The sequence below is a fragment of the Agelaius phoeniceus genome, chromosome 3 (genome assembly GCF_051311805.1).
Source record: "Agelaius phoeniceus isolate bAgePho1 chromosome 3, bAgePho1.hap1, whole genome shotgun sequence".
NCBI classification, from domain to species: domain Eukaryota; kingdom Metazoa; phylum Chordata; class Aves; order Passeriformes; family Icteridae; genus Agelaius; species Agelaius phoeniceus.
This window is the reverse complement of record NC_135267.1, coordinates 68,472,090-68,498,888: the sequence shown is the minus strand read 5'-3', so window position 1 is coordinate 68,498,888 and position 26,799 is coordinate 68,472,090. Positions and strand designations below refer to the sequence as shown.

Genomic DNA, 26,799 nt, shown 5'->3' with positions numbered 1-26,799 from the left:
GAGGTCACTCTTTCACAAATGCTACAGAAGAATTTCTTTCTGAAATGCAGATTGGGGAGGTGGGGAACATGCACAAACACAGGACAGCTCAAATTTCCGATTTTCTGCACAATGTAACCAGCTGCTATACACCCAGCTGTGGGTTGCTCCACCAGGCAACAAGCAAGGAATTATTATAAAATTATTATCAAGTCTGTTCTGGTCCTTATTCAAATGTGCTTTTCTTTTTAAACATAGTTTATAGTACTTCAAATTCCAACCATTTGTTTCTATGAACTGTACTCAGAGTCATTTATGGAAGCTAAGCAGCACTCACAGAGCATAAAAAATTCTAACAGCTAAAAAAAAATAAAAATCAAGTACCTTAAGCTATTAAAAGAAGAAAAGGGCAAATCAATGCTCCATTTGTTCAAGTATGTTCTGCATATTTTTAGATACCTATCAATCACAACATATTAAATGCTCTCTCAAGTGAAACTTTTCAGATTAACAACACCCACATGAAAGTGCTCTTGCAAAAAAATAGATCCGTGCTCTCATTATACCTCACATCACCTTATTTGCACTCAAACCCCTATTGTGAAGGATTCAAAATGGGACATGATCATATTTGCTAGGCTTAAGTAGCAGACTTACCTTCCCTGAATGGGATCATGATTGGATCCCACATGATGAAGTTGCACAAACATTCTCATCTCCAGCAGCACATTGGCATAACTGGGAAGAGTGGGTGAGGACACCACCACTCCTCCAGAGCACTGCAAATGGATAATACACCAACCCCCACAACATTCTCCCTGTATTCAATGTCTCCTGATTTATTTTATTTGTACTAGTAAATCCCATTTGTTTTAACTGATCTGTTGTTGAAGGTGTATTTTTGGAGTCCTCATCAAAAAAACTATTTGCAAGCTTCAATCAATGATATTTAGCTTCATTAATAATATATTACCCTATGTCTTTTTTAATGAAAGCAAAATTAAAAAAAAAAGTCTGAGAAGCATGTGAGCTTGCCCCTTCACATTTCTGATGAATTCCAGTTTTATTATTTACATGATGAAAATTTTCATTTAAAACTATTTACAAACCCCTTGCAAGCTGGGGGGAAAAAAATCAACAAAGTTATTTTCTTGGCCTTAAAATGGAAGCTCTCTTAGCTCCTATTATTTTTCATTTCACTTCAGGAGGCTGCTGACTTTGCATTTCATACAGAACTCTTCACACAAGCAGAAGATGGTTACTTCATCCTTGCAGGCAAATCACAACTCCTCAAGGAAAAGATGACTCCCACCCTATTCTCTGGAAGAATGTTGTCTGCCTCTTACTCTTTCAACACACACAGTTTCCCCTTAAAGAAAAAGGGTGGTTGCTAGAAATTCAGTATAATGAAAGCAAACAAGAACCAAAAGCCACATAAAATTAATAGCAACAGGCATATTGTGTCCTTCTTATAAAGGAAGCACAATTTCCTTTTCCAGTGCCATACAAGTGAGAATCACACGCTGAGAGTACAATTGCCCAGCCATCTTTACTCAGCAATTATGCTAGAGCTCCATTACCTGCCCTGCAGCAGAGCTTCACAGGGAGGTCATGTAAAAGCCCTAACATAGAACCTTCACCTTTTTAGGACTTAAATAAGATGCACAGTTACCCCAGTGTTTATCTTCTGAAAAAGTTACTTTGAAATACTAGTTTTCATAACATCTTGCATCAGCATGAACTTGTAGCAAAGCAATTCTCTGCACACAAAGCACCAGGCACTTCTGGGATGCTCCAGTGGTCGTCCTAAGGGATGGGATGCAAAGAGGATTGGGCTGAGGTACTGCCAGCCTCCACAATCAAGAGTTTATCTTCCTGCTCTTGTCTGTAGTGCCTTTCTTGCAGCCTTCACCCTGATGCTGTGGTCATGCTCTCAACCTTTTCTTTAGAACTGGTGGAGTTTATATAGGGCATTTCTCTACTGATGCACCGATGTCACCTACACGGTTATTTCAGTCATAACAGTACTGGCTGGCATAGCTGAACTGGTACAAGGACTAGCTGGAGCAGACTTCAGGTAAAAACTTGGGCTTCATGAGGCCTTTTTCCTTTCTTGCAGAGTAGACTAACTAGGCTGCCTCTCCCCAGCAAGCTGAACTTAATGTTATGCCAGTCTGCTTTTTTGTTATCGCTCTCTAATTTATCCCAGACACAAAACAAGCAATGCAGACAGGTGATGTAATTATCATCCTTGGAAGCATTCAAAAAACATGAAGGTGCAGCACTTAGGGACGTGGCTTAGTGGTGGACTTGGCAATGTAGTTAACAGTTGGACTTGATGACCTTAGCAGTCTTTTCCAACCTTAACAAATCTATGATTCTATGAAACAAGTATTTTCATTTCAAAATTTTATCTTTGACTGGCCTGCCCTTCAATGAGAGGTGTGTGCAGGGATTCAAAATGCCCAGTGGTTCAAAGTTAACAGTAAAACAGTGCACACTCCTCATCAATCACCCTTTCTGGACCTGAGACTTCAATAATAGAAATTTCAGTTTCTGAAGTGATGTGTCTGGATCACTGTAAAATTGCAACCGAGTCCTCTAGGAATTGTTTAGTAAGCTGCCTCAGACCAGCGAATGGCTAAAAGAAAACACTGTAAAGCCTTCTATTTCTCTACTTCACTATCCTGTAAATCTACCAAAATATTTTAGGCTGTATTTTGTCAGTCATTCACGCATGCTAAACAATTAGGGTCTTTTTTCTACCCTATATTTTTCATTCTCCTGAGGATATCAGAGAAGTTTAATAGATAAATTCACAATGAACAGCACCAACACGGATAAGTATCCTGCATGGGTCCCAAGTAAAGTAAAGGAAATACTAATTATGTTTTCATTTATATAATGCAAAGTTACAGCTGGAAACAAGTAAAAGAGTAAACACTAACTCTCCATAAAAGAATAACAGCAGCTAAACTCCACATTAATTAAAATCACCTAATTCCAGATACCCTGTATTTAAGACTTTCTTCTAAAGGTCTGGCTCAGGATTTCTCTGGACCTCTGATTAATGTTTCACTGTAATTCAGAGATGCAAATGTTATGCATTTGCACAGAAGAATAGGAAAACTAATTACAAAGTATTACAATAAATTTCCTGCAAATAGTAGAATAGCTGATACAGCTCTTTGGAAAGTATTAAATCAACAAACATGATAGGTAGAAAAGATGTATTTTCAAAATTGAATGAGACCACAGATTTGGCTGAGGTAGTTACATTAGCATAAAATCTTGGGGCTCAACTTCTTAGGAAGGTTATTATGCAAAGGATGCTGCAATGTACTCAGCATTGCATATTCAACTTCCTGTATGAACACATATATCAAGGGAAGCATGGGTGACTCTAGCCATCCTGTGGAAATGGCTGTTGCAGAGAGCAAGTCAATGTTAGGAGTGTCCACATGGAAACTGAAATGCAGTGAACTGTGCATAACAAAAAAATAAATCATTGTAACTCAGCAGCACATATCATGTATGCAATCTATAGAATATAAAAATCAATGTAAGTGGAAGTTATAACATGGCTGCCCTGTCGCAGATGTGAAAATCTGCTGTCAGAGAGGGACCGTGGCTGTCGCTCTGCTTGAGGCTTTGAACCCACACAGTTTAATGTGACAATCTGTGATTCAGAAGCTATGTGCAACGTGATAATATTTTCAGAAAACAAAGCTGCAAAAGGAGGGAATAATGAAGGGAGTGGTTTGCTGGTAAAGAGCCACTTGAGCTACCAGGCAAGAAAGACCTAAGGAAACATTTTGCACTGTAGTACAGCAAATAAAACCCAAAGCATCTAGAACCTGAAGCAGAGCATATTCGCAGAGAAGGAGTAGTTCTGGCAAGGACATGCATACTTCCACATATTATCAGCAGTGTGGGAAACCTTACAGGACAGAATAAAAATCCTAGTTTCACTTTTTCTGAGAAGCAGGAGGAGAGAGGAGTAAAGACCTGACACAGCACTCGTGACCATTCACAGAGTCCATTTTCAGAAAAACATGAACAAAGTTCATGCAGCATCACAAAAATGATAAAAAAATTAAAAGCCTCCAGCTTGCAAAGAGAATGAGAAGGAAAAAATACAGAGCAGGCTGAGAGATGACTGCATGACAGTGTGTAAGAAATTATACATGAAAGTACACAGGTGAAAAATTTGATGAGTCTTTACATAGTGGACAAATGGACTCTGAGATCCAAGGAAAAGGAATCAATTGAACTTCTCTGAAAAATTGGGAGGAAAAAAATTCAATTTATTATCTGAAAGAACAATTCACTATTGAAAGAATTTATCAAGTGCAGCAGATTCTCTATTACTAGTGATTGAGAATCAAGAATTCCATTTCCTTTCTGAAAGATGGAAGCTTCAGGTTTAAACTTATTCATCAAGGGTAAAAAAGCTTCAAAATTATTCAGAATTGTCACCATCCATCTTTTTTTCTGAAGGCAGGATCAGCTATGCGACTGCCACTACCAGCTTCAAAATCCTGAAGTATAATCTATTCTGTTGCTTTGCTGCCCTTGTTGTTCTAATCTTTTCCTAAATGTCTGATCTAGAACTCAATAGCAATTTCAGTTCACCACTTGTGTTATCATTACTCATTAAGAACTGCATAGTCCCTTTTTCTCTGCAGAATCTTTTAAACTAAAAAATGAAAAAAACCAGAAGTGTTATAACAGTCCCCTCTTTCCCTGTCTTCTCTATTTGTTTCTCTTTTCCTGTGATTTTAGGTAAATTTTTAAAATCTCTCTTCATTCTTATTCTTGTTTGGTCCCCTGTGGACTAATCATCATCCTTCTTAAATCAAGTTACTCCCAAGCTGATGATCTGCAATGTGACTGTGAGCACGGAAGCTGAACAACCGTAAAAACAGGATAATTGAGGAGACATGCCTGACCCCACCTTCAGTAACTAGATTTCAAGCAACAATCTCTATTCTGAGAATATAATTTTATGAGCTGAACGAAAGATAAAAAGTGCATTATGCAAAGAACACAGGAAAGCTAGGGGAATAAATTCTGAATGAAATGATCCTAAAAGGTGCGGAAAAACTCACCAGAAAGCAATACTTTGAAAAAAAAATAAACCCCAAAAAAACCCAGCTTAGATCACATAAAGGTCAAACTGCACATGAGATCTGTGCTTAACCTTCCATCAAGTCACAGTTAAAAGGCATCATTACACACTCACATAATTAAAAAAAGGTAGTATAAAAAAGGAAAAAAAAAGTATGTAGGAGGGATTACAGCACCATGTGGCCATTCATGAAATGTGTACTTTACAAGGCAGACCTCACATGATGGTAGAAAGTGTTTCATGATGTGTTAGCAAAAAGTACAGATTATAAAGAACACACATAAAGACACAGTGTTAAGGCCATGCTCAAGTTTAGCTGACATTTCCCTACTTTTAACAGCTTGCCCAGAGGGTAACTTTTTTTTTTTTGCTACCATATTTTTAAAGACATTTCCCTAAGTATGTATTTTTTTTAAAGGAGAAAAAAATCCCACAACATAAAATTACTTTAATAGATAATCTTAGGCTGCAATCATTGTTCCAAGATGTTGATTCAAGAAGGCATTCAAAGAGCCCAATCCCTCCCACAGCTGAGCTGTATAAAGTCAGTGATGCAAGCTGACCCAACTACTGCTCTTTGTACAAAGTATACCTAAGTGCATTCAAAGGGTCCTGGACATTTAGCATCTTGCTATGCCAGCTCCATGCATTTGCCCAACATACTCCCTTCAAATGCTAGTGGAGCGTGGTTAACAGACATAACAGACATGTTCTACGAAACATGAACACACTGTGTGGCACTAATTGTTCCAAAGGAAGGAAGAAACAATATTCCTCAAATTACTAAAAAATCTGGGTGTCGTGACCAGAATTGCATGACTCTAAGACAATGAAAACAGCACCACAGAATCACTCTGGTTTTACTGACCTCCAGAGTCAGTCTATAAAAAAGGGAAATTCTATTCTAAAATCAATGGACTGAAGACTTACATACTTAGGTTAAGTCATTGCAAAGCAAGATGTTTATTTGCCAAAAAAAAAAATTGTAAATGTATCATCCAGCCCTTCCAAATTATCAACAAACTAACATGCAAGGCTTCCAAACACACGCTGCCAGCACAGAGCGCGCTTCAGCTTTCAAACACGAAGCTTATTCACATGACAAAGTTAATTCATCCAGATTTACCTCCTTTTTGTTTGTTAGCTATAGACACATTTTGCAAGAATAAGGGAATGGTGTAATATCAAAGTTCTGTGTTAAAACACAATTTTTAGAGTTGCTTCTGAATGAGAAAAAACAGAAACAATGACTAACAAAAAAAAGCTCAGCAACATTCAGAAATCAAGTTTTGTTTTGGGCTTATCCAGAATTTCTCTGTCCATCCCTGCCTTCATAGAACATGTGATTTATTGCTACCCATAGGTCTGAATTCAGGTCAGAGTTGAAGGAAAATTGCCAACCTGACCAGCACTGCTGCATGTGACACCGTTTGGCTGCTACAGCAGCTCAATTTATTCATTTTTATTAGTTAGTGTTGGCCATTTTATCTGTGCAAAAAAGTAATAAAAAAATTTTCAACAATGTTGATACAGACTGTCTACCAAAAAAGGCTTGTTTCAAGAAAAACAAGAACTTTACACATGAACTCTGCTAATGAAAAACAGAAAACTGAAAATATTTCTTATGTGGATTCTAGGGACTAAAGGCAAGCTCCTTCCCAAGAAGAAGACCCAACAGACCTTTCTCTCCTCCCCCAAACCTGTCTCCCCACACCTCTCACATTGAGCAAGGACACAACAGAGCAGGGCCTGGCATCCAAGCAGGGCACAGGGAGGTGACTGCTGGCTGTGGGCAACAGAAAGTCCACCAGCTCTGTTCTGCATGGCTTTGCCTTCAGCAGATGTACCTGCAGTGTGGCTGTCTCAGAAATCTAGTAACCTACTCAATGTGGTTTCAAAGTGGCCAACATGTTCAGAAATTATTTAGCAATTCAGGAGGGGAGAGGATGGAAAGACAGGCAGGACACCTAAAACTGCTGCATGGATCTTATTTCTTTAGAAACTTATGCCAAAAGTGAAGTGTTGTGCCCTCCCTTAAGCACATGCACACATGCTAAATACACACTTAAGATATTAAAAACTGCAGCTGAAAGGAAGAAGAGGGCAGCAGCCTGACAGCACAGAAAGGATGACTCCTGACACAGCAGTGCAGGGTGATAATTCATCCTGACTCTGAACAAGTAAGATATACTGAACTGAATTATAAGGGCTAATTAAACTGTAAAATTAAGTAGAATTGGTGCTTTATCTCTCAGTGGCCCATAGCTACTGCAGAAAGTAAAGAATTCATAGCTCTAGTGAGACATGAAAAAGTCTGTCTCACTTTCTGGGTGGTTGTTTTAATGCTTCTCCTTTCTCTGACTTCACCCTGCTCTGATCAGCCAGCCTTCAAGCAAAACTCACCAGCCACTGACAAAGGCATGTCATTAGATTTTTACACACTCAGCTGCACCATTCACTTAGCCCAAGACAGGAAAGAATGCCCAAGCTCCCAGCTCTGCCCAAACTGGGCTCTGTAAGTGCACGCCTGGAAAAGAAGAGTTTGATGTTGGAGAGAGACATGCTGCCTTTCCCCTGACCAAAACAGATGTTGTGCAATTCTCCACATCCCTGACTCATCCTTACCCAAAACCATGGCCTTGCCACCCGCCTCTGCATTCCTGCAAACATTCTTCCTGCTTCTCTGAAATCTGTGACACTTGGAGCACTCTCCAAGTGTCTTGAGTCACTGCCCAGTGACTGTTACAGTTAATTCAGCAGATTACTGAGAAATCAAGGGGGGCTTTTCCACGAATTTGAAGCCTCTTCCCGAATATTTTTTTCTTGGACTAAGTAGATGACAACAGGCACTTATGGTAATGCACAGTGAACAAATTGCAGCTATTCTGAAACAGCTTTCTTTATCTCTCTGCAGGTTATTCTGCTTCTTCACAGCTTCTGCACTTCTACACTGCACTCCCTGGATCTACCAGCAAATATATCAACACATAAATCTTTAGCTGCTTAGAGACATTATTTAATATTTGCTCCTGATTAACACTTTGGATGTTTTTCCCAGCAATATTACTATATAAACTTCAAATCAGAAAAAGACAATAAACATCCCCAAACCCACAAAAAACCAGCACCACTTTCTACAAAAGAAAGTCTTGAAATGAACTGGGTCGAGTAGCCACCCTCCAGAAGCACGGGATCATCTTCTGAAGGTAACCATCACTGCACTGGACAGACTGAGAACAGAAGCTGCGAAACACTTTGAATGAAAGCTTTCTCTGTGACAAGGGCTATGTAGAAATTCACTAACATGAAAGAAGAACAAGAAAGTTTTTTATCTTCTGTTTGAAGCTGGAAAAATTTTTGCTTTCATGTCTCCTTTTAATATTTATCTTTTTGTCTGCCTCTTCACGCTACTTTGGATTGAGAAAAGATAGTACTGAATCAGAAGATGAAGATGCAGTAAAGGGAGATTAATTTACTCAGCTGAACCAACAGGCACTCTTAAAAAAACTGTTCAAGAATGACAGGAAAATGGCCTTGGCAAGCATTCAGGTCAGGATGAGATTTTCAAGGTTTTAGAACTTTGTTCAGCAAAACTAATGTGGCTTCAGAAACACACATGTACTCAACTCATCACTGAAGGCTTAGCTCACTTCCACTAGAGATTTATTCTGGATAGAAGATCTAGCATTTTTTTTTCATGCTTGTTTTCACTTGGAAACAATCATAAGTAAATGCTTTTCTGAATAATCAGAGAGCTTTAAGTGCTGACAGGTTTATAAGCAGGTACAGGGCACAAAGGCAGAAAATTCAACTGATTTGTCACTGCTGCTATTCACATCACTAATGTTAAAAAAACCCAACAAGTTTGTTTTGCTACTGTTTGGGAAGCTGAGAAGCACCAACAAGGATGAGGAAAAGGCTAAGGTATTTTATTAAAGCCTGAGGCAAAGAAGGCATTAAAGACTAGTTATTTTTGGGGTACCCTGCCCCAAGTTGGAAGACAGAGACAGGGAGCAGAAAGAAGTCCTCTTAATTCAAGAGGAAATGGTCAGAGAGCAGCTGTACCAGTTAGCTACACACAGGTCTATTGGGCTAGACGGGATCACTCACTGAGCAGGAGTGCTCACTGAGCCACTTTCCATCACTCACCAACAGTACTGGAGAAGTGGGGAGGTTCCTGTCAGCAAACGTGAGCCCATCTACAAGAAGGGCTGGAAGGAGACTCCAGGGAAGCACAGGCCTGTCAGCCTGACTGACATCAGGGCCAGGGAAGGCTGTAGAACAGACCATCCTGTGTCCCATCACAGGGCACACATACAACAACAAGGGGACCAGGTCCAGCCACCTTGGGTTTGTGAAAGGCAGGTCCTGCTTAGCCAACCTGACCTCCTCCTCCTCCAAGGTGACCTGCTCAGTGGATGGGGGCAAGGCTGTGGATGTTTTCTGCCTGGACTTCAGCAAAGCCTGTGACAGCTTCCTCCAGCACCCTCCAGGACAAACTGGCTGCTCATAGCTTGGATGGATGCAGAGTTTGCTGGATGAAAAACTGGACAGCTGAGCCCAGGAATGGTGGTGAATGGAGTTACATCCAGCTGGCAGCCAGTCACAGGGGGTGCTACCCAGAGCTCAGTATGGACCAGTTCTGTTTAACAGGTTCTATTTACCAGCTTTACTAATGATTGGGATGAGGGGATCAAGTGCACCTTCAAACAACACCAAGTTGGACAGGGGTGTTGACCTGGTGGAGGGTAGGAAGGCTCTTTAGAGGGATCTGGGCAGCCTGGATTGATGGGCAATTGTATAAGGCTCAACAAGGCCTGGTGCTTGGTCCTGCACCTGGGTCACAACAACCCCAAGCAGCCCTACAGGCTGGGGGCAGAGTGGATGGAAAGCTGCTTGGCAGGGGACACACTGGCTCATGTTTGGCAGCTGCTGGGGGTGCTGGTCAGCAGCTGCCAAACATGAGCCAGTGTGTGCCCAGGTGGCCAAGGCCAGTGGCATCCTGGCCTGGATCAGCAACAGTGTGGCCAGCTGGACAAGGGCTCTGATCTTCCCCTCTATTCAGCACAGGTGAGGCCACACCTCAGCTCAGTTTTGGGCCCCCTCACTACAAGAAGGACACTGAGGTGCTGGAGTGTGTCCAGAGAAGAGCAACAGAGCTGGTGAAGGGTCTAGACAATAATTCATATGAGAAATTGCTGCAAGAGCTGTGAGAAAAGGAGGTTCATGGAAAATCTTAGCGCTCTCTACAACTATCTGAAAGGAGGTTTGTAGCCAGGTGGGGATTGGTCTCTTCTGCCAAGGAACAAGTGACCAGGCAAGAGGAAACAGCCTCAAGTTGCACTGGGGAGATTTAGATTGGATATTCAGAAATTTTTTTTTTCATGGAAAAGGTTGTCAGGCATTGGGACAGGCTGTCTGGGGGAGTGATTGAGTCCACATCCCTGGAAGCATTTAAAAGACGTTGTAGATGTGGCACTCAGGGACATAGGCTTAGTGGCAGATTTGGCAGTGCTGTGTCAACAATTGGACTTGATGATCTTAAGGATCTTTTCTACCCTAAATGACTCTACATCTCTGGTTTAAACCAAAGCAAATCAGATTCACATTTTTCATGACTCTGCTTATATTTTCTCTGCTTCTCTAGTACCTTGGTGATATGCTCTAAATGGCTCAATGCAAACCCTACACATCTTGAAAACACTCAGAGAGGTGCAAGGCAAGCAGAAGAGACTTCTTTTGTTTCTAATGTGACCAACAAAAAGGGTAGCAAAGTAACATGCCTTCTAACTCCTACCTGTCTGCCAGCTCAATATATGCAGGAGGAAGGAGAAAAAATTGTTTCTTATTCCTTCCTGTGAACAAAAACTTGGTTTCAAAGGTATAAAATGCCAAACAATAAAAGTGAATCACTGGACTGATGTCCAAAAAGGCTGCTCCTGCAAAAAAACACAGAATCCAGTAATGGCTCTGCTACAATGGCATGTACAAAGCCTCATGCCTTTCCCTGGAAGGGAGCATGAAGTTTCAACAAAATAAGGTTCTTTAATCTTCAAGCTGAGCCTCTCATGGATCTAGACCTGCCCTAAACCTGCAGTCAGGAGTCAGCTGTTGTCTCCTACCCATTCCTGTGCATCTGCCCTGCTGCCCACTGTGCTGGCTGCTCATGCCAAGCTATTGTCTGAGGTTTTTAGCTGTCATCCAGAAAACACCACATCAATATTCTGAGCCCCATTCTTTAATGAGAATGAGGAGTTTTATATGACTTTTATGTTGAGCTGGCAGAAAAGCTGGGGCAAATTGGAAGAAAAGTATTCCATAGACAATCTGAGTCCAGCTAACCACTGCAGGTAGGAAGGTTTCTATCAAGGAATAGTTTAAAGAAATTAAGCAAAACTAAAACACTTTCATAATATTGTAATATTTATGATGTGTATTTAAATCACATGCTGAAATTTCTGTAAATGCAATATTTGACAATCCATTTCCTAAAGAAATCAGTTTAAAAAAATCACCCTAGAATTAAATAACCAAGAAAATATAAAACATGCTACTTCATTGTTAAGTATAACACTGCTAATAAATTTTGAAACAAAAAATGTTTAATTTCTCAGAAAACACTAAGAAATGCCAAACACTAGTATGTAATGTTGCTGCAATTCAATACTGTCTGATTTAGAAGACTCATCAGCCTTTTCACTACTTCACACCTACTAGGTAAACCAAGGATACTCTCAATAAAACAAAAGGTATGTTTTCAGATTTGCAACAAAGAGCCTAAAGAGAAACTACAAATAATTTAATACATCTTATGTAACTGTTTCATATTTTTTCAGATTTGTATTGTAAGAAAAAGGTAAATACATTTTAGATACATCATGTATCCACTACAGAAGAAGCATGATACCTTAGTGGCAAGGATGTACCATAGGTACAGAAAATGGGATCCCTAGGGAGGAGCAAGAGGTTAAGACTGTTGGTCTTTTTCTCTCATTCCTAATGTTGAATACCATCTCTGTAAAATCAGTCTAATCAGGAAACATCCCTTTGACCCTCACATGTGGCTACTCTTTTGATCTTGCAGTTCAGAAGAGGAAAGAGATCATTTACCAAAAGTGTGAAGTCCTAATGGTTTTTATTTTTTTAAAGGTAATACATTAGAAATTGAACTCTCAAGGAATCAGAAGAGAGAACACAGAAGATGAAAATTTTGTTTAACTCCTCCTGTTTCCATATTAAAAAATCACGCCCACAGTTAAGTTCTATAGCAACTGAATTTCCAATTGCTCAAAATATTTTATTTTCCAAGAAAACAAAAACACACCCTGCCCCGAATTTTATAATTTCTTACTACACTGCCTACAGAAGCTTGAAGCCATGCACTCACATTACCATGCAAACAAAATGTACCATGCTGTATAATTAGACAAGCTTTGGCAAAGATCTGCAGTACAATCATAATTCTACCGAATTTTAAGAAATCTAAATTCGAGGAATCCAATCTGGTGGCACAGATAGCATGATTCCTGAATATCATTTCCAGATTAAATTTACAGCCTGGGCAATAAGCATCTGCAGTCAGCTTTAACCTCTGCATCCTGGCTAAATGCTAACTGGCATCACTCACTCAAGGCCTTCCAAAAATTCCTTAGAAGTTTCATCCAAATTCAATCTTCTTCACATTCCGTGCTATAAAAGTCTCTAGAGTCTTGCAGCATACTTTTAAATATCTGCCAGAAGAAACAGCACTCCCATGACACAGAGTGTAATCTGTTTGCATGGTTTAAAAATACTTCCATAGCCTGTGGAATGGGGACTATTTTGTCAGAACAAAATTAAATTGGTTATATTGGTAAAGAGTTATTCCAGGCACAAAATTAATGAACTCAGTGCAGTTTTAGATCTCCTTTTAGTGTCTGCCTGTATGCAGATGAAATGTTAACATCAGTGTTCTGCCACTTTTAAAACACAAGTGCACAGTTTAAAATCCTAAGTTACCATCTCTTGCATGTTGACTGGAAGCATTATAAATCACAATAATTTCAAGAGGCAAAAACATATAATGGCATCCTGGCTTTTCACAAACATACCGTACATAATTATGCTACAGAAAAGTGAGTGTGGGGGGAAAAAACCAACAGCTTCAGAATGTGAATTCTAGTGCCAGAAGGAAGGAAAAAAAAAGTGCATTGTATTGTTTATGAATAAAAGAGGGGAAAAGTTTTATGTATTACAATTAATAGAAATCAATGAAAAAGATTTTTGACCAAAAAAATGCCTTACCTTGAGAAGTTGAGGAAATGAACATGTCTAGTGAATAAATAGGGCTGCTCAGCAGTGCTTATGTTTTTAATCAATTCCATCTAAAAAGAATTAAAAAAATCAAATATTCCATGTTATATCAACGCACAACTTGAGACAAACATAAAACTTTCAAACAACAGATGATGATATAATTTTCAAGTCTGAATTACTCAGGACCTACTTCCCCACTATTCTTCCCAAACACTGTCATCAAGATAGGATGATGAATATTTTATGTCTAAGCAAGAAAGGCTGAGCTGCAGACACCATTCTGCTACCATGGAGCTTATGTACTTCCAAAATACTTCCAAAAGCAGGTATCAGTCTAAACAAAGGCATAAAGGAAAAATCTAAACTGTCTAAATCTGCAAGAGCCTTCCAAATGGCAGCTACCCTCTGAAGACACTAGCTCTATTCACCCCAATGCCAAAAATGCAAAATGTCTGTAACAGAAAGCAGGAGCTGAACCAATGGTCATTTTTGTGTAACAATAAACACTGCCAACACAGTCAAGACACCAACTGATTTGCTTGTTTAAATATAGAAATCAGGACTTGCAATTTCTTTTACTATTACAACAAATTAGGAGTACAAACTGAATGGGCACTTTTAGAAAGATCATGCTAAATTCTAGTTCAGGCCCATTCACAATGTTAATTTTTTTCAAAAAAATGATTAATTAATTTGAGTTTTCAGACCATTAAGATAGAATAATGTAAACAACAACATAGATATGATAATCTATTTTGTGTGAGCTGAACTCTAGCTATAATTTACGGGAAACTGGAAGTATCTAGTGAAGCATCATGCTAGAAAGTTGAGGTTTCAGGTAATTTTGCTTCCTTCTTATTAATTTCCTAAAGGTTTCATTTCCAATTTTCTGTTCTGTGTTCAAATGCAGGCTATGTTATGGACACTGAACAGAAATACATTTGAAATGACAGGTTTATTGATTTTGCAAACTGGGTAGTAGAAAGCAATTCATACACTGGATAAAAAAAGAGGCAAGTCTGTGAGCTACATGTTCTGATTTGAATCATATTTATCTATGTGAGGAGACAGTAATTAAAACATTTATTTCTTAAAACTGGAATGCTATAGTTGACATAGATAAAATAAGCAAGAACATGTAGTCCAGCCTGTTGTGTGGTCAAAATAAAGTAACTAGCATATGTGGAGCTACTAGCAGCAAAAAGAGCATCGTAAAAAATTCTGCCCATGCCATAGCAAATACCAAACCACATTTAAGAGGTAGCAGTTGCCAAATTTTTCCCCTTCTAATGTCCAGTTTCAATGGACTGATATTTTCCCATGGTTTTTATAATTTGTGTCACATCTTACTGCTTCTTATCCATCTTGCATCCTCCACTTTTTCCCAGTGCACATGCCCTGCCTCCTTCTTTCAGCCAACATAAGCTACAGCCATTTAACTGCCAGAAAGAAGTGCACACACTTAGAGACTTGCTCTTCTTTCCCTCTGTCTTCAACAATTCTATACACATACATGTATGATGACCACTGAAGCAAACAGTTTGGCTTGTCCAGCTTCTCAGGATGGACCTTTTCCAGTCCAATTGGTTTGAGCACATCACGGTATTTGAGGTACAGACCTTATCCACCACAACATATTAGGTTTGAGAAAGTATAGCAAGGTATGCTACAACTAAATAAGGCTGAAAATCCAAAGAAATGGAATGTAAGACGAGATCACCAAAAGAAAGTCACTATAAAGGGAAAAGAGAAACAAGGGAATATGGAGAGAACATGTGCAATTAAAAAAATAAAATTAACACAAGGAATTTAAAGAAATAGGAAGGGAATAGCATCCCTTCCTTAGCTAGTGATATATGGGAGTCTGGACTGCTTGATTTAAGCATAAACTGGTCTTTGCACGGCTTCTTCAGTACAATATAAATACATTGGGCAAGAAATTCATAAACCTGAAGGGCAAAGCTTGTCCAGATCAGAATTAGAAAGCCCAGGAAGCTTTGCAATACTTAGCACAAAGGAACTAAGTATTGATTCTTCGTGTTCTGAAGAGACAAAGGCTTTCCTAGCAAACCAGTACGTTGACATTTCTTTAGAACTGGTAACTCACTCTGACAAAAAATGATATTCTTCATTCACCTTGCAGAATCAAGCAATAGAAGACCCTGTAGCCTGTGTATCAGATGTCTCAATTGGATTCTGTGATAGTCAACCTGCTACAGATTCTTTTTCTGGTTTTGGTTTTTGTTTTTTTTTTACTGAGACAAGTTACAAGAGAAGTGAAATTCTCAGAACTGTGTAAAGCCAGATGTTATATTTTGCATTTTACTTGTGTTGCTCTATCTGCATGAAGTAAGGAACGAAGACAGCAGAAGGGAGTTACTGATCTGGTATAAAAACTCTGTTTGTGCCCCCATGGTCATCACTGTAATTCCTTCTTGGCATAAATTAAAAAAACCTTACTAGAGTATAAATATGGAGATATAAAGGTACTGTACCCATACAAAGTAATCTCACTAAATCTAAAAACACAGGCAGCTCTAGTAGAACACTGCCAGATAAACTTAGCTGGGGGTATATGTGAGTGTCGCAAAGCACCACCACACGAGCTTCCCTTGGCTCCCAGCTGTCCCCAGGGCTGGCACCCATGTGCTATCAGGAAGCAGATTCACATCACAGCACTGCCACGTTTCTCACTTCATTCCACCTGATGTCAGTGTCACATGAACCTGATGCTGGACAAGCACAGGCACTTCAGCCTCAGGAGCAAAGGGAGGCTGGAAAGATGCACACAGTGCAGGACAGCATCTGGCTCCTGGCTTTTTTTTTTTGATCTCTTGCTACCAAACTCAGTCTCTTGAGCTAAGACAACAGCTTGCTTTAAAGCAGAAACAGAATTTTGTTTTGACTTAGAGTACCTTCATATTTAGACACTTAATGATCAACTGGACTTGTAAGCAGATGTGGATAAAGCTACAATGTGCATAAGAACAAACGAGCAAAATCCATTCTTCTAAAAACCCTGCCAAAGGGGTAAGAAAGACTCAACTGAAATGACATACAGATGTCAGGAGGGAAAAATAAATAACTGTAATGGCTCATGGCCACATGCAAATTGTGGCCATATTTCCCATGGGCCTCTCCCTCTCTCATCATGCTGTCCTGAACGGCTTTCAGGCTAACAACCCAAATGTATTGCTCAGAAAAACATAGTGAGCCCTTCCTCTTTCTAAGATTATGGCAAAGAAAAAAACAAAACACAACCAAAAGAAAAATCTCCATTGTCTCTCAGAAGAATAAGTTTGGTTGGTTTGTTTTGGTTGTTATACTTTTTCTCATTTGTATGTTTGTTTCTATAAGATGAAGCAAGAACAAAAGAAAATAAAATGTAGAGGATCCAACCCACAGAGACCAAGAGTGAGCAGAGGATGAGGGTTGAACAAAACAAGTGCTTTTGGATGAAATGAGTGATGAAGGAGAATGACATGCAAGTACAGATGATCATATCATCCTAAGTTTGAAAAGAAATAAAAGCAGCAGAAGATAAACAACCCTGGCAAACTCTGCTAGGGAAGAGATGAGTCAGAACACATCCATGGTTGGAGGGAGAAGCTATAGAAACATTTGGAAAAGTACAAAAGGAGCATGTACCTGCTAGGATTAGGGCCCACAAAGAGCTATTTCTCTCTCTCAACTGCTGCCCAGAGCTCTCCTGCAGGAATTAGGCAGCTTCAGTGAAACATTGCTGAAAAATACACTAATTAGCTCTTGAAATTAACTTGCAATGGGCTGGTGCTGCATTGCAAATAACGCTCCAGCAGATGGCACCATGAAGTGACTCCAGGAGGGCTGGATGGGGATGGATTTTCTCTAGTCTCAGCATTGTTCCTGTACAAAAACTCAACTCTGGCCTTCGAGACAGGTCACCTTTCTCTCTTCTGGAGATGGCTAGTCCAGTCCCTGTGCTAACCACTCAGAGCAGCCCCACTTTGTTTGAGGTTTGCAGTAAGTAAATTCTACTGGGAACAAAAGGAAATAACCAGGTAACAATCCCACCCAAACAACAGCCAAAATGTTACTATTTTTATTTAAGATGCTGTATTTCAGTGTGAGAATTTGAGGTCAAAATGTATAAAGATGGTGAGGCAACTGGGATTTTGCAATGTGGTCTGCTGTATCACACTATGGTCTCCACTAATATTGACACAAAAAGGACAAAAAAACCCCTCTGTATTTATCTTCCCTGTGAGCTCTTTACTTTGTTCCACTCCTTTCAGTCTCTACTGAAGGCATGTAGGGCTCAGGAGGCACAAGTACCTACAAGAATTTTGGTATATCACTTTCATCTCAGTACTCATTTCCATAAACAACTCACAACTCCCAGGAATGAGACTAGATCTTCATTTTTAGCTCTCAAAAGCTTGGAATGGTTTCAAGAATTTCTTCACCTCCCCAAGCTGGTATGACCAATTTTCTGTCTTTAAAAGCATTTTAGAAAAATTAGTGATGGATTTTTAGTGCATTGAACTGGAATTACACATAAAGTTGGCTGCACAGCTATAATGATGGGTGGTAGAAGGAAACAATTTGAGGATAAACTACCAATTACTCTTGTATGTGACTGGCATTTCTATACCTATAAGCATACTCATTCTTACTTCCCTGAATGCAATAAAATGGTAGTGGAGGACAAAGTCAGGGCAGGGGAAGACTTCATTTTGCAGCAGTTTGAGTGGCATTTTAAAGCCACATCAATTAGGTTAATATTATGTATTAGTTCCTGTATTTAATTTACTTGAAAATACTACAGCAAATGGCAAGCCATATATTAATACGTCTGTTTCCAGAACTCGCTTCCTTATGCCCACAGATGTTCAAAGGCTGCACTTCTAATTGCTGGCAGACACACATAATTTGGGAAAATTTCTTAGTAGGAAGCAGACTGGAAAAGGCAATAAGAATATGGATTCCAATTATGTGCAATCCCCACAGTCATTAAAAACACCTACATACTTAACTTTATTTAACAACAGCAGACTGCATAAGCTAAATATTGACAGAAAAGTCTTGGCTGGATCAGGGCTTTAACCAAACACAGGACCCAGAAATGACAGAAGGAAGAGACACATATCATCTCAAGTGAGAAGCCCATGCTCATGCTGGAAGCCTACAGCCCAGCCCAGCTCTCTTTTTTCTCGTTCCAATGCCTGGAGCCTGAGATCATTCATTGCCTTAACTTCCTCCTGTTACACCACATTAAAGGTGGAAAACATCATTTATTTTTTCATATTCTGCTCTTAAAAATTGAGAAGACAACTAAAAATGCTCTAAACAACAGAATAGTTACTGTCTCCAAGCATGTTCTCTGGTGATCAAAGGCACTTTTCAGCTAAAATACTAAATAAATTATGAGCCTATTGTAACTATGGAAATAAACCGTAAATAAAAATAAAGAGACTCAAATTATGGCAGGAAAGTCTATAGAGTAGCTCTGTAGCAATACTTCCAGCAGATTTGCCGTTTAGTAAATTAACCACTTGGGGAGGGCAAAAGGTAAGGCAGATAATTATTTGTCAGTGTGTTGGTTGCATCAAAAGTAAGTCTGAGTCCCTCTGGAATCTCCACATGCTGGACTAAAGCATGGAAAACTGTGAAGAACTGATCTTGTATCATGTTTTAACAATGGAAAATCCACCTACCAGAGAAAGACAGAACAGAACTGAAAGGAAGAAGCTGATCACAGTGAAAGCTGGCAATTACCAACACCTGAAAGATTTTTGGGCTTTATGGTATGTCCCTCAATCAGCAGCAATGAAAATTGATTAAAGATACAAACCCGAGCAGTCCTACCCACAGAAATCCCCTATCCCAGCAGAAAAACTAAGCAGACAAGCTCTGTAGCACGGGATAGTTACACTCCTTTCTGATGGGACCATATCGCCACCTTCCCAGGCTGCACAGCGCTGCCGTAGGATTCACACAGGGATGCTACAGCAGATGCAGAGCAGGCATTTCCTTGGCCACAAGCAGGGGCAGTGAGGGGACACTGTCCCCTTCCACAGCCTGTCCCTGGCGTGCCACATCCAACCATGCATGGCAGCTGTATTTGGGCTGGCATGGCAGCCCTGCCCGTGGACCCCACCTCTGGCTGAACTTGACTTATGGAGTGTTAGGTCAGTCAGCTGTGGTGGGACCCCGTGGACATCTTGAAAGGGAGGAAGATGGGACCTGAAGGAGCAATATCAGCTCCTAAATTTTCATTTGGAATGAACTGCTGCATCTAAAATAACAAACTTGTGCTCATGAACAGGCTGCAAGTAAATGACCCCCAATCACAGCACAATGTCACTGGCAGGCCCACATCCATATTTTGATCATTGCACACATCCTTTTGTGGTTTGCAGGCTGCTATTTCTAGAAGTGACACAGGCAGCAATTGCAGCCTTTACCTGATCAGCAGCTCAAAATAGCAGCAGTGGGCAACGTGTGCAGCATCCAACTACAGACGTGCACTTTGAGTCTGAGGTTTTCCTGCACTACTTGTATCAATCTGCTCACAGAAGTGATACTTAGAGTGGGTACCCTGAAGAGAAGAAAATTTAAATAGCAGATCTGTCACAGAAACAAAGCTGCAAAAGTAATCCTTCTACAACTTTAAGAGAATATGAAAAAGGGTGTCTGCGTAAAGATGTTTCATGCGGTATTTCCACTTCCCTCAGTGAGGGTTGTGCAAAAACATGAAAAAGACAGATAAGCAAAAAGCTGAGATAGGATCAAGAACATGTCATAATACAGAAACATGGGTTAGCATGGCCCTGGGAAACAACTTTTTGAAGCAACTGATTACTAGAAGTGAATTAAGAAAGTCATCAAAAAGGACCTTTTTGGCTATAATTTACTCCTGCTCTGTTTAAGACCCAAGCTAGGTCTGAATAAGGTGTCCTGGTTATAGGATAAATGGCTGCAGATACATTAATACATGTCCCAGATACGCTTGCACTTAACTTCACTGTACTAATCTTTCTTGCCTTGCTAGTCTAACTGCTTTGCTGACTAAATTCAAGAGCTGTCTCACTGGAAGTTAGTTTTTCTGGTTAGCTGCCACATCATGTTGTTCTTGGCTCTGCCACCCATTTCTCTTATTAAGTGAAGTCACTTAGAGAACGATGAATTCCGCATGATTACTCAGGACAAAGTAGCAATGCATCTTTTCAACAGGATTATCTGCTAACATATGCCTTTGTTTCTCAGTTTCATACACATAAAGAAAACAGGATCTAAGACAAGCAGGAGTAACTTACCTGCTCATTTTTGGTCAGTCTTGTTTTGTTATGTATGTCAGATGTAACCAGGTTGAATCCATGTTTCTCCGATAAAATTCTTAAAAGCAAAACCACAGTTCGACTTCCACACTTTCCAACTCTGTTGTAGACCACCTGACTGGGGAAAGGAAGTACCTAAACAAAGATTGAAAAAAAAATTGAGTCAGTACATTGATACTTTGTTTCTGTGTACCTCTCAATCACATGTTTTTACCTTAAGCCAACAGACACATAGAGGAGAATTTCTAGGCCCCAGGCCAGCAGCATTCACTTCCCCTAGCAAGGTAGAAGCTCTTCAGAAGAGAAACAGAATGGCTCAGGGTGAGATTTCCCCCCTGAGATGCAGTTAAATGCAACGGATTGGCAACTACTCCAGAAACACTATGTAGGCTATTATTATTATTGTTATGTTGGTAATGATCTTGATCTTACTGCTTGTAATCTCAATGCAAATACTCATCTTTAGTTGACTATCTCCCATAAAAAGAATTTAAAGGAGTGAATTTGTACTACAGTTTGGGAACTTGAAGTCAAGCTGACATAATGCAGGAGGAATGAATGCTTGGATTGCAAAACTTCAGCTTACAAAGAAACAAAAGAAACCAAATAACAACCAGTTGCACAGAGCTAAAATTAATCAATCCTTTTAATTTCAAATATAAACATGAATCTTTCAAACAGACTCAGAACAAATCATGCCACTGGTCAAGGATCTACGTGCAGAATAATCAACACAGGGCCACAGGGGGCTTGAGGCCAGCTGGCACAGTCTGGTCACCTCTGTACAGGTAACGTTCATTAAAAATCAAAATAGAACAGCAACATCCAGCCTGGCCCCCGGGAATGGTGTCCAGCCCACACTAAGTCTTGCACCCTGCTCTCCTCCCCAGGAAACCAGAACAAGCAAAAAGTAACTCAGTGTCTCACAGTCTGTCAGACGCAGCCTCATTTTGTTCCTGGATGATGTCTAAGGGCTATTTCAGCAAAAAGCATCCTGGAGTCACACTATTGCACTAGACAAGAATTTGCTGTATAGCACATATAGCAGCATGTGATAATATAGGCCCAGAGGAAACTGTTTCCAAGCCTTTAAGTTGGCTAACAGAGTCAGGAGCTCTCAGTTTCACCCACAGTGGTGCATATACAGCACTTAAGGAAAGATCATTTTTCTATTAAGACAATGGCACAAAACATATCCTGACACAGGGCCTGCACCTGGGTTCCAGGCAACCTGTGTTCAGCACAAGGAATGGCTAAAGTGATGGTGTGGCTCAGCATATAGCTACTCCTGCTGCTGATGCAATCATGTTCTTCCAGAAGAAGGAATTATAACATAAAAGCAGTCAGATGAGGCATATGGCACTTTTCAGTGCAGAGCACTTCTTCACTGCATTTGAACTGCTAATAGATCTTCATCAGGGAGGCAAAATGATTCGTCAGGCAACCCTTCAGACTACTTTCAAAGAGAACTGCCAAACAGAAAGGGAAAAAAAGGAGAAAATCTGTATTCCCTTATATTTAGTGGGAACCTACTGGCACTTTGCTCTCAGTGAGCATTTCATGACCAAATGAACATTACTGCTGTTACTGGTTGCAATGTTTAGGATATCCTGCACTGGCACATAAATGTGGAGGCCATTTTTCCCCAAATTACCCTGGGAAGGAGTAAGTATTGGGTGACCATGGCCTCAGTTAAGCTTTCCAAGTCGCAGGATGTCACATCTGCTGATTCAGCAAGCAAAGAAGGGCCTCTCAAGGCCCAAATAAACCCCAGACAGTGCAGTATGTCTTACTATTTTGTAACATTTTTATAGGGTTTTCTATGAGAAACATAGTCCCCATATTTCTTTATCAATCTTTCCTTCAGAAGCCTTGCTTCCTATGAAATGCAAAATCTCAGCTTCAATTATTAGAGAACTCCAAGGGTGATGAATTTAACATCCCTGCACTACAGCTGTAGCTAACCTTTCCCAAAACTACTCTTAATGGTGTCTGAAAGGTTAACAACTGAACACACTTTATTATGCTGATTATCACACCATAATGAAAGAGAACATGAGCCTTATTCTGGATTGTCCCTTTTTTTGTTCACTTCTTTGCATAACAAACACTTGCATCACTACTTGTCCCGGTCCTGCAGCACCATCCACACATCACTGCAACTTGTAGGTTGGGAATTACTCCTCTGCTTAGACATATACTTTTGGAATAATCTGCTGTGTAAGTAAGTGAAAGCCTTCAAGAGACATGATAAGTAGATGCTGGCAAGTGTCAGTGAAGGAGCAAGAGCACATACACTATATGTTTGCCTAGCATCCCAGAAATTAGATGAATGATGAGAGTTCGTAGAGTTATGGAAATATTTTTAAATGCTTCATAATTATTAACTGCTTTGATTTTCCTAGCAGTTTGGACTAGGCAAGATAGTGAGCAAATTTTTTTCTTAATTGGTACTTCAGTCAAGTACAATTTTACTGCATACAGATTACACTCAAGTTCTAATTAAATCCTTGACTGGGCTATCCAGTAACTTTCGGTGAATCTTATAAAAATAAATCTTTAAAAAACTAGATAAAATTAAAGGAGGCCTTTGTAAATTCTCTATTCTAAGTGCAAACAACTTTGTCAGCTTGGAAAAATGACAGTAGTTAGCAAGTTCTCACATTTGTTTCTGAAACTCACCTTCCTAGGTAGCACAATTCTGTTCTGCACAAACCATGGTAACCCCCAAAAAGACATGACAGCAAATACCCACTGCAGATGAAGGAACCTGAAATAAAGGGCTATTATTTTCAGACACTTATTTAGCTTAAAGGAGACCAATGTATCAATGCCTTGTTTCAGTACACAGTGAATGCACTTAGGTCTAATCAGAAAAGATTCAAGATAAGCACTGCAGCTCAAAGCTCACTTGAGAAGAACAATCACAAGTGGTAACCAGAACTTCCCTTGCAGCACTGCTGAGTGTGGTTGGCTTTTGGGATGCTCTCCTGTAACTGTGCTCACGTTTCCTCTGTTTACGTCACCATTGCACTTAGCACACCCAGATGCCCCACAGGCTGTGTCCAGTGCACAAAGCCATGCAGTACACAGGCTTCTGGTGTACAAGCATTTGTTTAATGTGACCAGTTCCCTCAGGATGCTGCAAATCTGCTTTCTGTATTTGGAAAATGTTGAAGTTATTTAAGGAGAAGAAATATCACTTCCAAAAGCAGGAGTTTCTATGAGGCAAAACTAAAAATGCAAGAAATGGAAAACTTCTCCAGAGGGGAACTTTCTTTTCCCCCTCATGATACTCACAAGGCACTCAGACAATACAAGAGATGATGGCAGAGAAGGCACTTAGAAAGAAGGCTCCTATTGTATTAGCAGAAACAAAGGGAAAATGTCCAACAGCAGTTGGACATTTATAAAATGCTAATTGGATTACATTTCATTACTACTTACTACCTAAGAGTAGGTATCATGTAGACTAACTAACTGCCGAGGTGATGCTCTATCAACTTGATATTCATGTAACAATATACACAACTGCAAAATTATTGCAGAGTGACTTTATTGAGCACTGCATCAAAGCCCAGAGGTAATATAAACAATTCAAACATATAATTCACTTTAGAGTTACACAAATTAGCACTTACAGCCATAAAAAAGTAAAACCCACAGTATAATTACAACAGCTCTCTCCAAGAGTTTGGAAAGTTACATGACAATTTACTTGTCAGTTCAAACAGGTTTTTTTTGTTTTGTTTCACAGTTAAAGAATAACCACTGTGAAATGAAATCAAGAAGAAAAAGCAAGTTTAGACCCAAATGAACTTGCATTACAGAAAATGACTGTCAAGTACTCTGCAGAGAGGTCTGCCAGTCTCAGAAAGGGAGTCATTCAACAGATAACCTGACAAAAAAAACAGGCTTTCATCTTCAGTGGGGGCTTTGTCTGCAGATAAATCTTTGCACCATGAAAAAAAAAATTGGCTGGATAATTACTTGTAGCGTCAGTGATGTAGGGATTCACTCATAGGCCTAAATTATTCCACTTTTACTGAGATAAATCCATTACAATTTTGCCCATTTGCCAAAAATCTCCCAATCCAGGTACAAGTTGCCCAGGTGTCAGTCTCTGACTCATTTCAGGAGAACAGTGGATACTTTATTCACACCTCCTGCAAGTAAGTGACCCGTGTCCTTACACACAAGTGGGGCCAGAAGCAGATGCCAGAACTGGCTTCTCCTTTCTGAGCAGACGCTAACCTGTGGTCAGGCAGTGCTCCATGCTTATCAGGTGAGTAAGGCCAATCAACACAAAAAGTACTGATAAGATTGTGGAAACAATGCAACATTTGCTGGCATATCTTTATACAGCATTACACCCTCCCAGTCCAACCTCTTAATTTTCATTTCCTGTCCAACTGAGACAGAATTATAAGAATTTTAAAAATGGCTTAATTGGTCAAAGGAATGGCCCATTTGACTCATGAGAGGAGGATGATACTCATAAGGTAACTACAAACCTGACAGCTGTCAGAAGCCCATTTCTCTCCAGTGCCTCTCTTCTTTCTCCAGTGTTCTCAAAAATTATACATGGCATGTTAGAAGGCACATCCTTCCATGCTGCCTGAAGAATTTCTTACACAACTTGTTCCAGAATTTTTTTACCCACCATGAATTTAGTTTTTAATTAATCTTCTATGATTTCCAGAGAATATCTGTTCTCACATTGTGGATTTCATGAAGACAGATCAGATAATTCAGTCATCAGCTTTGAGATTTTCTTAGATACACTGGATGCCCTTTTTAACTGAAGTTTGTCACAAGCTTGCCATGGTCTTTTAAGACAAATTCCAAGGCCACTAAGAGAAAGCCTTCCAAAATTAAGTTCAGCAACTGCTGATCAAAAATCTCATTTCAAATAAGTATCAACTTGCTCACTTTTAAAGCAATCACAATGAAAAGTTGCTAACACAAAGTTATGTCAGCAGAAAACACGACTGAAGAAGTGAACCAGGGAGTAAATAAAATATATTACTAGTTGGAGTCCTTCTTCCCCATCTAAACCACACAGTTAAAATCTATACCTGTAGAGTGTAGTTATGCTAGACAGAGACAAGCTTTTTGAATTAATCAACTCTAAAGCAGACCAGACAGCATGATCATCTCTATGGGTCACTGAAAATACACCAGAAACCACAAGAAAAGGTAAAAATGAAATTTGTTTGTTTTCAAAGTTTAAATGCTGTTTAGCTGTAGCGGAGCATTGAAAGTAAGGCAGAAGAAGAAACAGAATATTCTTCTGTTGCATTCTCATTAAGAAACTAATTTAATTGAAAAAGGGTGACTTCCTCCCTCATCGCCACAAACAATGCATTTCATCTGTTAGACAGATGACATATTTGGAAGACTAAGTTAAAATGTGTTCTCTAATGGTTCAACATCTCTAAGTACCAAGCTAAATTGAAAACATAAGCACGGAGCAACAGCAGCAAAAGGAAACTTGGTTGTAGACAGTCCTAGAATTTATTAAGACTAAAGAAAAGCATTACTATGAAGTGTTTGCCAAAGCCTATGGTCCCTGATGTGTCCCACAAGACAGATCTGTGTAGCCAAAATCAAAACTTGCAGTAATTTTCCTGTGAAGAAGCACTTCACACTTACAAATCTAAAAAGACCCGAGTTCAAAGCATAGACAAGTATTCCCATTAAGTCTCCCATCAGGTCCTATTACAATATAATGTAGCTATAGAAACAACAATAACATCAATAACAGTCTGGGAAAGTTACAAAGAAAAGGACAAAGATCCAGTTTCTAATGTTCAAAGTTTCAGATGCATCTTGTCAACACGTTTGGGTTCGCTCATCTTTTACCTTACACCTGATTTACTCGTCTACAACAACAGGTTGCAGCAGAACAAAACCCCTGCACCTCCAATCTGCTGCACGAGACTCCCCACACCACAGGGAGTGCAGAACCAGGTTTATTTCAGGCATGTGAAGTTATAGCAACATTCAAACTCAGCACATGTATATGAAGTCAAACAGGTTGGTAGAGCCCATGGTCTGTCCACTCAGCACTTT

General features: G+C 39.7%; 1 protein-coding gene across 1 annotated transcript in view; it reads right to left on the bottom strand.

Annotated features, from left to right (window-relative positions):
* UST (uronyl 2-sulfotransferase) overlaps positions 1-26,799 on the bottom strand; it is a 153,748-nt gene that overhangs the window by 60,705 nt on the left and 66,244 nt on the right. The window contains exons 3-4 of the mRNA XM_054629704.2: positions 20,704-20,859; positions 13,394-13,473 (exon numbers count right to left, since the gene is read on the bottom strand). Of these exons, the coding sequence (XP_054485679.2) occupies positions 13,394-13,473; positions 20,704-20,859 (236 nt within the window). The remainder of the gene's footprint in view (positions 1-13,393; positions 13,474-20,703; positions 20,860-26,799) is intronic.